The 12,778-nt window shown below is 42.4% G+C and overlaps 1 protein-coding gene across 1 annotated transcript; it reads right to left on the bottom strand.

The window, feature by feature from the left end:
- Nucleotides 1–1,827: 1,827 nt before the first annotated feature.
- LOC130550228 (zinc finger protein 664-like) lies at nt 1,828–12,727 on the bottom strand. The gene is made up of 5 exons (XM_057327650.1): nt 12,701–12,727; nt 12,246–12,286; nt 9,051–9,701; nt 3,252–3,350; nt 1,828–2,237 (listed from the first exon to the last, which is right to left on the bottom strand). The coding sequence occupies exons 2-5, from the start codon at nt 12,268–12,270 to the stop codon at nt 1,828–1,830; spliced, it is 1,185 nt and encodes a 394-aa protein (XP_057183633.1). The 5' UTR covers nt 12,271–12,286; nt 12,701–12,727.
- Nucleotides 12,728–12,778: the final 51 nt, after the last annotated feature.

Genomic DNA, 12,778 nt, shown 5'->3' with positions numbered 1-12,778 from the left:
TAACACTGCCTTTGAATGTTGTATTTAGCCCGTGACTGATTTAGCTCCCTTCGCTATCGTATGCTAAGTTATCTCCTATATATACGGTACATTTACGTCAATTCAGACTGTTGATAAATATTACTTACATCGGCAGTTTGTCTCGTTCAGTGGTCTCGATCCCTCTTGAGGAACAACTTTGAAGCTAATCCTGCTTGTACTGTCCCAGGTTGATAAAGCACTCCGGCTTGAAGTGATTCGCGCAAACAAGCAGGTTTTTACTTATGGTTTCTGAGGGATTTCCACTAAAAATAAAATAAACCACTCCTGTCTCTTCCGAGGTTGGACTCTGTGCAGCGACTACATTGCATGTTGTCCACGAACTTTAGCCATGCGTCACGTACACGCTCCGCTTGTGAAAACAACAATGGCGGCAGCCCGTGGGTGGAATTGTGTAGATTAGGGGGTGGTAATATTATAATAAGATCCTGCTTTTACGTCACATCAGAGCGAAATCTGAACGGCTCGATTTCTCACATGCTTGCAGAGAAAGGCTTACAAAACAAAGTTACTGGGATCTTGTTTTTACGTTTCTGGGTTGCTAGATGCACGGGGACCAATTATAGCACTTAAACACAGAAAAAAATTAACATCCAATGGGTCCTTTGTAAAGATGGACGGTTCCCTTTTGTCGGTCTCTCGACGTTGTGTCGAGACAGAATGGGTTTGACTTGAGACATGTTCGTGGTGGTCCCATCCACGCACAGCGGAGACATGTCGAGGACAGTGTGGAGAGAAAAAGGAAATCACGGGTGACTGTTTCTGTTTGAATACAGCCACACCGAACGTTTGCTTCCCGATCAGGCATCCTCGTCCTGGTGTGCAGAGATGTGCGATCGGAGTCATGCTGTCCTTCCTCCAAGAGAGACTTGAAGACAATCTCTCCCCTTCCATGCTAAAAGTGTATGTAGCCGCTATTGCTGCTCATCATGATCCAGTAAGTGGTAAGTCACTCGGACAGCATGATCTGGTCATCAGGTTCCTTAGGGGCGCTAGGAGGCTAAATAAACCTCAACCTCGCTCCATACCCTCTTGGGACCTTAACGTGGTCTTGCTCACCGGACATGAGGGTCTCCTGTGGCCTCTTCGGTCAAGAGGGTAGGGGACCTACAAGCACTCTCTGTGTCCAACGAGTGCTAGAAGTTCGGACCGGCTTTTTCTCACGTATCCTGAGACCCCGGCCCGGCTAGTGGTGCATGCAGCGCTCCCCAGTTGGGAGGAAGACCCAACCCCTTCCGTGTTGTGTCCAGTACGGCCTTGCGCCTCTACTTGGACCGCACGCAGAGCTTCAGAAGCTCTGAGCAGCTCTTTGTCTGTTTTGGAGGTCAGCAGAAGGGGAGGGCGTGTTCCAAACAGAGGTTGGCGCACTGGATGTGGACGCCATCACTACGCTTACCGATCTCAAGATCTCCCGTGCCTCTTGCAGTGAGAGCTCACTCTATCTCGAGGGTGTAGCCTCCTCGTGGGCACTGGCTCAGGGCGCCTCTCTGGCAGACATCTGCAGAGCTGGGGTTGGGCTATCCCAATACATTTGCATGATTCTACAACCTTCGTTAGAGCCGGTGTCAGCCTGTGTCCTGCACGGTACTCAACAGATAGACGCGGCCGGCTGGGCGTACGCCTGTGAAAGCGCCTTCTCTCCCTCGGCGAGTCAGTGCGCTATTCTAGCTTCCCTGCTTCCCCTTCTCGGTGAAGCACAGGAATTCCATCCATCACTAAGCACTTCTCCGGCAGTGAGCCGGGCAGAGCGGCTTCCTGCCAGGCCTGGTTTCGGTAGAGTTTCCCTAGTCAGGTGAATCCCCTTAATCTGCGCTGGTGCTCCATACATAGTGACTCCCCACTTGGGTGCGTCCCTGTATGATGTTTCTCACTCTTACGGTTCCCCCATTGGTGAACCTGTGACCTCCCCTCGGTGGAACCTCCACCTGCGGTTGTGCACCCCTCAGAGTGGGCCGCACGTTCTTCTTCCCATGAGTTCTTCCCATTGGTGAGACCATGCTGGCATCTCTCACAGAATCCCCCCCGTGCGGTGGGTGTGTCTCCGTAGCGCGCCCCTTCTGCAAGAGGAGGTAGCGCTTCCTCAGTGTTCCTTAGGTATCGGGTGGCTATCTCGCTATAGAGAACAGAAGGCCTCCGTCCGTACGGCCGATGGTAAGAGCCCTCAGACTTCGTTAGCTCCTGATAGCTTACCTTTCCCACTGGAAGGTCACGATTCGCATTAGCGCTCACTGGTGATCATGCTCACGCCTGTCAGTGTCGCTCCGCTAGTGTCGGTGACACGGCGGAAGCGCTGTGNCCCTGTTGACTCGGCAATGCGATCCACTCTGAACAGCTGAAAACCCGGCAGATGTAACGCGCTGTCCGGTATGGTGTCATTGAGCCATGTTTCTGTGAAACAGCGCAGCGGAGTTGGAAAAATCTTTGTTTGTCGTGGTGAGTAAGAGTATTTCGTCCGTTTTGTTGGTAAGGGAGCGGACATTCGCCAGGTGTATACTCGGCAGCGGGGTCTTAAATCCGCGTCGTCGGAGTCTGACGAGCGCACCCGCTCGCTTTCCCCGATTGCGTCTTTTAGAGCGTTTGTATAGAGCTGCCGCTCCTCCAAGTAAAATGTCCAGTAAGACGTCTGAATTTTCAAAATTAGGGAAAAGATTGATAGAAGGGCATTGCTTAATGTTAAGCAATTCGTCCCTGGTAAAAGTGATTAAAGAAGAGTAGCTTAAAACAGGAAAAACAAACAATAAAGACATAAGTACTAGAGCACTCCAAACCGAGGCAGCCATCCGCGGCGCCATCTTGAAGAAGTATAAACTTGAATATAATATACAAGTTTCACTTTTTGAATGGAATTAGTGAAATAAATCAACTTTTTGATGATATTCTAATTATATAACCAGCACCTGTATATCTGCATATGTTAACATAACTGTAGTGAGGAAGGCGGGACGAGAGCCGTGGGGCAGGAAGGCGGGGCCGGTGGCGTGAGTGATAATGAGTATCAGCTGTACGTGCACCGGTCCCGCATGCCTCACGGGGGAGCTAGGGAGCATAAGAGGACGAGCGACGGGACTGCCGACGAGAGGGGACCTCCTAATTAGCTTACTCATTAGCTCATAAGTGATGGATGTTAGCAAAACAATATTTGCAGTTTGTCTTTTGGATAATTAGGTGTGAATTCGAAAGCACATGTAGCTAGTCTGTTCATCACCACTCACTTCCACACAAGATAAACGCTTCTGGAAAGGAGGGAGGGCTTCGTTTCTGCGGCTCTCTGCCTGATGTGCCAAACGTGCGAGCTATGTGCGACTGCGCGCCTGCGTGGAGACGCGGATGGGAGAAAGGCATCAGAACTCTCAACATTTCCCAACCTGACCAGACATTTTCTAATGGTTTGCCAGGGAAAGCCGTGCGCAAATAGAAACACATACGCACATACATCATGTATCCATTAATAAAAAAATCCCAGAAAAAGGGCACTTTCTCTCGAGGAAGAAAAAGGGCCTGAGCTCAAGCCCCCAAAGTACCCCCATCTGCACGTGCCTGCTGTGGCCCCTCACTTTTTAAAATGATAATAGATGAAATCATTTATAAAACATTTGGAAAATGAATTTGGTTTATATTTATTAAAGAAACAACAAGAGCAGAGGGTAAAAATAATGTATTTATTCGTTAACAGATTTTAAAGACATTGTCTTGTGCTGTACTTTCATGTGTTGTTAAAAACACAAGCTAAAGGGCTGCTTGCGTCCAGCGGCAACGTTTCTGTATGCATTGCTTAACAAGAAACGGGAATTACTATTATGCAGACAGTGACAAGTGGAGATACAGGCTGTCTATCAGAAAGCAAGAGCTCGCTCTTTTGTTAGACATAAAGCTCTACTGGGGAACAGTCACCTGTATACTTTTTCTGTCAATTTTTCTTTAAAGCCTGCTTTTGACTTCAATTATTAACTTCCGCTGAATTTATGTAGGCTATGATCGGTGTATTTCCAGTTCTTTTTGTCAAAATGTCATACAACATTTGCTCTCCTCCAAGTTGATAATAAAAATTAGCCTTTCAGTTTCAGTGTCTTTCAAACAGTGTCTTTCATGTCTTTTAGTTCAGTTCAATTTATTAGCTTTGAAAAAGCTATGCGAAATATGCAATGCTGTCCTCGAAATGGACATTTAGAATTGTTAAACTTCAAAACGGCAGCGCGCACTGGATGAAAAGCTTTGTATCTACAACTCGCAGGTATTGCGCACCCATAGCCAGGATTTAACTCCATTTTTTATTGTGTTATAGTTAAAAATGTCTGGCTCTCAATGAAAAACGCAGTGCGCGGCTGACGTGTGCGGACATGGATTTCTTCGCGCACTTGTTATGTGCGAATGTGCCGCTTTTACAAGTATGATTTGGTTAGCCTACCACGTTGCATATAGATCAGGTTTTCCGCGATTATCTCTGATAAAAAAGTGAATTGTTAAAACTTAAACTTGAGAAGAAAACTGGGGCATGGCGGAGTGCCGCTTCTTAACACCAGAAGGGCCGCACACTGAAACAGAACAGAGCGAGACCTCAGCCTGTGCCGTGTCTCAACCTCGAATTGTCCAATACTGTCAGATTTTCCTACCGCAGGGCAAAACTTAGGCTATAATCTAAACCACATCGACAAAATAAACAGGTAGGATGATTTTACAATGCAAAATACCCTGTCAGATAGTCCTACCAGTTTAAAATGAACACATTAAATACATTTACATTGTAAATACCCTGTCAGATTATCCTACCAGCTTAAAAGAAACATGTATGATTAATTTACAGCGCAATACCATATAATTGTACTACCAGTACTAAATAAATATGTAGGCCTAGAATGATTTAACAACGAAAATACACAATCAGATTCCCGTAGCAGTATAAAATAAACAAGTAGGATGATTTTATAGCTCAAGAAAATGACGTAACATTGATGTGCGCATGCCTGGTAAGATACTCTGATGGGTATAGAATGAAATTTTGGGACACCAGCCCATTCTAAACCACGCCACCCCCACTAAACATAGCATCCCCCTCACTTTGTGCACCCTAGCGCCGACTCTGTGTTTATACATTCAAACAGTCAATAACGTGTGTTATTGAAAAAAGTGACAGGATGTTGGAAACGCTGTTTTGTACTTATTTCATTCAGGAGTCACCTGTCGAATGTGCTGCTTCTTCCTGCCGCTCACTGAGACGATCCCTCCATGCGGGGAAAGTGAGACCTTGCGCTCGCGGGACAGCACATGCGACATTTTCCCACTGAATGAAAGCTTATCGGAAGGTCGCTAGATAGTTCGCTTTGTGCTTCTCCTGAACAAAAGCTGCTAATGGGCTTGTAAAAGTTACTAAATCAAGAGATAGACTCGCGTACGTTAGAAACACTGTTTTATGCGCACTTGCGTGTGTGCGGGCCAGAGAGGCACACGGCACAATGAATATAGCGAAAACATTGTTATGTGAAATGTTCGCCCCGGCAGCGCTGCAGACAGGAACCGGAAGCTACTTAATAAAGTAAATATATAGCAAAATAAAGAATAAAAGGATAAGAAAATAAGAAATTAAATACAACACAAAATGTTTGTTTGTACTCTCAAGTCAGAATTTCATCATCTTTAGACAACAAACACACACACAGGTTGCTTTTAAGAAATTCAGATCCTACGATCTATCATAATCAAAACATCACATAAACAAAATATCATAAAAATGTTGTTTGTCAATGAGTTTGTCAAAAGTTCCAATAAACACTTAAATTAAAACTATATCATTTTCTGGCTATTGTTTGATGTTTCAGGCTCAGGGTTAATCATAGTAGACTATGGTTCATTTTCAGAAGGGATGAGTTTTTCCAACAAACAATATTTCAGTGCAGCTTTGTGTTGATTTAGACTCGATTACTCAGAGTTGTCCTGTTGTTTGACAGAACAGTACATCTGCGAGCGCGTATAAACATAAACGTGTAAATGCCACATCTGGTCTTGTGCAGTGAGAGACCATCTGCAGAAAACACTGAGCAATGTGACTGATGAGTGTGCACATGATTCATCTTAAAACATNCTTTAAGGGTGCATTGTAATTTTCACATTGGGGTTATACCCAGTGTCATTGACTGTCAAGGACAGTTCAATCTAATATTACCTTGTTGGAACATTGTGAGGTGCTATAACTATGATGGTGCATTTTGTACAGAATATTTATACCCAGTGTACATGTCTATCACCATGCAAAAATGCAGACCATTCTACTGTAGCATTTTTAAGTTATGGACCCAAGAACTATAAGATATATCACAGTAAGTTGATATTTACGTTTACATTTAGTCATTTAGCAGATGCTTTTATCCAAAGCGATTTACAAAGAGTTTAAGGAGCAATAATACAATAGGTGCTAATACAAAGTTACTAGTTTCAACAAAAGCCAGAACAACACCTGTTGAGAGAAAGAGAGCGGGTTAGTGTTTTTATTTTATTTTTCATTTGTCTGTCAAGTATTCACAGAAGAGATGGGTTTTAAGTAGTTTTTTGAATGTTGTGAGCGATGTGCAGGCACGTGCAGAGGGGGGGCGGAGGGTGCTTGAGCACCTGCCTCTTTGGCCCTTAATGCTGAAAGTGCCCTTTTGTCAAGGCAAAAAAAGTTATATTTTTGTAATTAAAGGCCATTCTTGTAAAGGCCTGCTCAATCTAACTATTAGTACTGTAAAATTAATGAATAACAATTTAACCCTAAATAAATGACTCCCGTGATGACCTTTCACCTGACGACCTCATCTGGGAGGACTCCTCACATTCAGACGCCTTCAATAGATTAGCGCATTTTCAGGATAGCCCACTGTTCGCGGCTGCCTACGGGTAAGTGGTGTTTTCAGGGGAGCTGTGTGCTTGTTTACTTATAACTGTATTTATTATTATTGTAAACTCACCGATAATTTATTTTTATCGGATCACTAGCATTGATCCCCTACACCCTTTAACCTTTCAAAGCTCTCACTCCGGAGGGCAGACCATTCGAAGGGATTAGGGCATAGGGATGAGCCCTTCGAAATGGAATGCAGGGTTTCTCTAGCTAGTGTCAAACTCGTCTTGCACATACAGTGGCTTGCAAAAGTGTTCAACCCCTTCATTTTATTCACATTTTGTTATGCTGCTGCATTATCTTAAACTACTTTAAATGATTTTTTTTACATTCATCTACACTCCATGCACAATAATGACAAAACAAAAAACTGATTTTTGACAGCTTTGCAAATTTATTAAAAATAAAAAAATAAAATAAGTACATTGCATAAGTATTCACATCCTTTTCTGGGACACTTGGAATTTTGCTCAGAAGCATTAGTTCTGCTTGTTAATGTTTATACACTTCGAGTGGAGTTAACCTGTGCCAAATTCAATTGAATAAGTATGATTTGGAGCGGCACATACCTCTCTATAAAGGGTGCAACAGCTGAAAATGCATATCAAAGTAAAAACCAAGACATGAGGTCAAAAGAACTGGCAGTAGCTCTGAGCTCAGGAGTGTATCAAGACACAGATCTGGGGAAGACTTCTGAAAAAACTCTACTGTATTGATGATTCACAGAAGCATGTAGCCTCCATTTATCCTCAATGAAAGAGGTTTGGAACCACCAGATCTCTTACTTGAGCTGACCTCCTGTCCAAACTGAGCCATCGATGAGGAAGGGTCTTGGTTAGAGCGGTGACCAAGAAGCTGATGATTACTCTAGTTGAGCTCCATAATCATATATGGAGATGGCAGAAATGTATAGAAAGACAAACATCACTGCAACACCACCAATCTGGGCTTTATGGCTTAGTGGCCAGACTCAAGCCTTTGCTCAGTGAAGACACATGGAAACTTGAAATATGCAAAAACATACTTCAACGAATCTTTCAAACTGTCAGAAACAAGATATTCTGGTCTGATGAATCTCAGATTCATGCATCATGTCTAGAGAAAAACAAGCACTGCTCAACACCTGTACAATACCGTCTTAACAGTAAAGTGTAGTGGAAACAGCATCATGATGTGGGGGTGTTTCTCAGCTTCAGGGACTGTACACAAAATACGGAGATAATGATCATGAAAACCTAGCCCAGAACATTCAGAACCTCGGACAGGGCAGAAGGTTCATTCTCCAACATAACAATGATCCTAAGCACACAACTAAAACAATGCAAGAGTGGCTTATGGACAACTCTGTCTATGTCCTTGAGTGGCCCAGCTAGTGCTTGAACCCAACTGAACATCTCTGTAGAAACCTGAAAATGTCTGTCTACTGTTGATCTCCATCCAACCTGACAGATTTGAAAGGATCTGAGGAGAAGAATGACAGAAAATTGCCAAATGCAGACGTGTAAAGCTTTTCACATCAGACCCAAAAAGATTTGAGTCTGTAAAGCGCTATAACCATTTTCTGAGTTGAGGGTATGAATACTTATGCAATGTACTTATTTTTGTTTTTTATTTTTAATAATTTGCAAAGCTGTCAAAATATGTGTATAGTGTAGATTAATGTAAAAAAAATCATTTAAAGTAGTTTAAGATAAGGCAGCAGCATAACAAAATGTGAATAAAATGAAGGGGTGATGAAAACTTTGCAACCACTGTAACAGTGCTAATGGAATGCTACTCCATATCTATGAAGGGTTTTCACCACACACGTCATCAATCCGGAAGTCGGCATACTGGCAGTACTGAATGTAAACAATGGCACTGAACCAAACGGAGCTCGCAAGTTTCGATGATTATTGCTGCTGAAAATGGTCAATTATTGTCTTGTTTTGGGCTGTACTAATCGGTCGGACCGGGGAAAAACATCTGGAGTACTACCTATAAATAGGTACCTACCACCTATTAACTTTAGTTTGTCAAAATATCGCGCCCTTTCCTGCTTACCAAGTCCTTCTCTATATGATTTAGCAGCTTCCACACGTTTTTTCTGTGGTTTAGACATAATAAATTAGTAGAACGACGTCTTATGTAGTACATTAACCGTGCAACCCATGCTGTTGTTTAGATCCGAGTATCTCCAATATNGTGTGAGTTCTCATGTGAATCTTTAGAGGACCACCAGAAATAAAAGTCTTTCCACACTGTTGACATGCGTGAGGTTTCTCTCCGGTGTGAGTTCTCATGTGAATCTTTAGAGGACCACCAGAAATAAAAGTCTTTCCACACTGTTGACATGCGTGAGGTTTCTCTCCGGTGTGAATTCTCATGTGAATCTTTAGAGGACCGCCAAAAGAAAAAGTCTTTCCACACTGATGGCATGCGTGAGGTTTCTCTCCAGTGTGAATTCTCATGTGACTCTTTAGAGAACCACCAGAAGTAAAAGCCTTTCCACACTGTAGACATGTGTGAGGTTTCTCTCCAGTGTGAATTCTCATGTGCATCTTTAGAGAACCACCAGAAGTATAAGTCTTTCCACACTGATGGCATGCAAACAGTTTTTCTCCGGTGTGAATTCTCATGTGTCTCTTAAGGTGACTTGTATTTGTAAAAGTCTTTCCACACTGTAGACATGTGTGAGGTTTTTCTCCGGTGTGAGTTCTCATGTGTGTGTTAAGGTCACTTTTACACGTGAAACTTTTTCCACACTGATGACACGTGAAAGTCTTCTCCTCAGTGTTCACTTCCATCACATCTGAAAGGAACACATTAAATTGTTTAAAATGCCAAATCATCGGAGACAAAACCTAACAATCAAATGGCAGAAAGACCAAAAAGTGCATCATTTTTCAGCTTTCATCATTACAATGCGACTGCTTCGAAGCAAACGTACACAAAGCGATCCCTCTCAGCACAACGCAATCCATCGCAGTGTTCAGTTTGGGGCTTATTAGAGGTGTTTGACTTAATTCGCGCGCTGTACAGACCGATCTGCTTTGATGATGTCATTGTCATACGTACATGTACATGTGCAATGACAATAAATTGAATCTAAATGAAGCGTTAAGCGCGAGTGATTTACATTTTAAGTCAAAGACATGATAGGGCGCAAATGACGTGGCGGGAATTGAGCGTTTCGGGCGAGTTGAAAAATCTAAACTTTGGCAAAAATTCGTGCCGCGTTAACCAATCAGGAGCTTGCCCTAGTAGTGACGTTATTATGACGTAGCGAGCGGAGACAGAAATCCGAAACAACAATGGAGGACAAAATCATCTTTGCTGTATTTGGATACCCGGAGGTGTACGATACATCTTACTTCTATCGAAACAGTAATACAAATGATCTTGCTTGGAAGAAAGTGAGTGAGGAGGTCGGACAATCTGGTAAATTGTAAACAACGATCTTTACTCAATCTGAGCTATATATATATATACACACGAGACTGGAGCCGCCTGTAGAAGCCCCTCCAATGACGCGAATTCGCATCTATTCTGAAGTGAATTTCATGCGCAAACGAAGCGAGTAAACTCAAAATGTTCAAGCATGAAACTACGTGCGAATAGCTCGATTCATTCGCGCAAATTGCGTTTGGTGGGACCGCTCGACTTTCGTGTGCGGAGATGTCACGTGCAAGCACTTCCACCGAATTCAACGAGAGGTGAAATCAGATGTCAATCAACATAGGTAGCAAATCAAATTTGGGGGTGGCACCCAGGGTGGCCAATTGGTTGTCAGAGGTGTTCAGTGCCACCTTGGACACCCTCTGCCTACGTCTTTTTAAAGGCATAGAAAGTGTGACAACAACAGCAAATGTGGATTTAAAAGATGGTATCAGTTTCACTAGTTTAATTAGGCAGACTTCCGAAAATACTATTAGACCAAGAGCAAAAACGATACAGAGAGCTTACTCACTGGATAAGAAATATTTTCGTGTGCGGACACAGACTGTGAGGAACGAGCGTTAAATGAAAAACGAGGGGAATATGCAGACCTTAAGAGGTGTAATAAGAGAACGTTTTTAGCGGGGATGTGAATCCTCTCCATACTACTCCACTTCGGCTACTGTTCAATTTCGCCTACCAACGGGCACCTCAGGCTATGAGGGCAAATGGGCAGTGGTTCAAGTGTCCCCACCCGTTCACACGGACTCGTTTCGGTTCCCGTCGGTCTGGGAATTTCAGAGGAGAAATAACTGAAATACGTTTTATGTGAGAAATAACATAACAGGAAGGTGGTGGGAGATGGGTGTGAAAAACAGGAGACTCCCAGCCAAAACAGAGGTGTAAGTCTGACTCCAAACCCAATCCTGACATCCATAAAGAGATCTCAAAAGTCTCAATTATAAATGTGATGTAAATGTAAAAAAAGACCTCAAACCAAACCCCAGTGTTATTCGGCCATAAATAGAGTCACCAAATGGGCAATTAAACAATTCAAAGAAAGACCAATTCTTTCAAAATATTGACTCTTGTGGCCATAATTTAGAAATAGAGAAAGGAAGACATTCAAAATCCTTGAGTGTGGGAGAACAAAGACTATGCAAACACTAATCTAAATGTATTAGAGGATGAGAAACATTTCCTCTTGTATGTCCCAAATACACCACTACAAGGGAAACGCCACTATATACTGTACTTGGAGAAGATAAAGCAGAGAGAGAGAGAGATACACATGTGCTAAATAAACCCAACGACAAATTTGTACATTACTATTTGATTTGGATCACATTACATGTACAAAATTTACTTCATTTTAGCCCTTCATAATGCAGTCTCCTTTAACCACTGTGAAAGGTTTCTCTCCAGTGTGAGTTCTCGTATGCTCTTGAGATTACTTGTAAATCTTTCCACACTGAAGGCATGCAAANAGAGCGATACGAGAGTAAACGCTCATTATGCTTTTTAATCACCCTCTACTTTATTATCGTAAAGCCTATCGTTACACACGTTGGATTATGTTTGACAAACCTGGAGTAGTTTTGGCTGCGATGACACCACCTGTAAGTGCGCTGTTATCGAGTTTTTTGGTACACTGAATCTCAGGATCAGGTTAATTATTAAGACTAGTACCGATTCCATGTTCTATTGCGGTACCAAAATTTCAGTAGTCGGTACCAATACCAGTAAAATTCCACGGTTCTCGGTACCAATTTCGGTACCAAAGCAAAACACCAGTACATGCTAATTGAAACACAATTTTATTAATAAAGCTCATTGTTAATATAAATGTATAGAAAGCAATGCCATTTTGTATACATGAAGTATAAGTTAATTGTTGCTGAAACGGTTGTGTGCTCACTGGGGTCTTTCATGCTGATGAACATCCTCCTCAGTCTGCTGCTGTATAAGACAAATAGAATAAACTTCAGTAAGTCAACTGACTGAACAAACATGCATATGCAATATTAAACAAACTCAGTTTTTATACTGCATTTACACAAGATTACTTACATTAAGGTAACTGTATATTAAAATAATAAATGCAAAGATACATATTTTTCTTTAGTTTAAATGTGGCTTTTTAAACCTAATAGAGTTATCTAATGGTCGGTAATGCACCTATAAGCTGATTTGCCAACCGCCAGTAAAACTCAAGAAGAAGTTACTTCCGCTAGCGCCTCAAATGGAGTTTACCAAGTCCCTTGCACATCTGCCACAAATACGCTAGATGATGTACAACGTCTTGCAGACAAATTTTCGCTAACGACAAGATCAAAGCTAGAGAAAGGATACAAATTCTTGTGTGAACAGTACCTGTTTGATTATGAAGGTAAGTGTTTTGTTTTCTTTTTGTGTTAGCGAAGGTGCTAGGATAAGTACTTGAATACGTGT

Source organism: Triplophysa rosa, unplaced genomic scaffold (assembly GCF_024868665.1).
Source record: "Triplophysa rosa unplaced genomic scaffold, Trosa_1v2 scaffold25_ERROPOS5509801+, whole genome shotgun sequence".
In the NCBI taxonomy this organism is placed as follows: domain Eukaryota; kingdom Metazoa; phylum Chordata; class Actinopteri; order Cypriniformes; family Nemacheilidae; genus Triplophysa; species Triplophysa rosa.
This window is presented reverse-complemented; position numbering and strand designations above follow the sequence as displayed.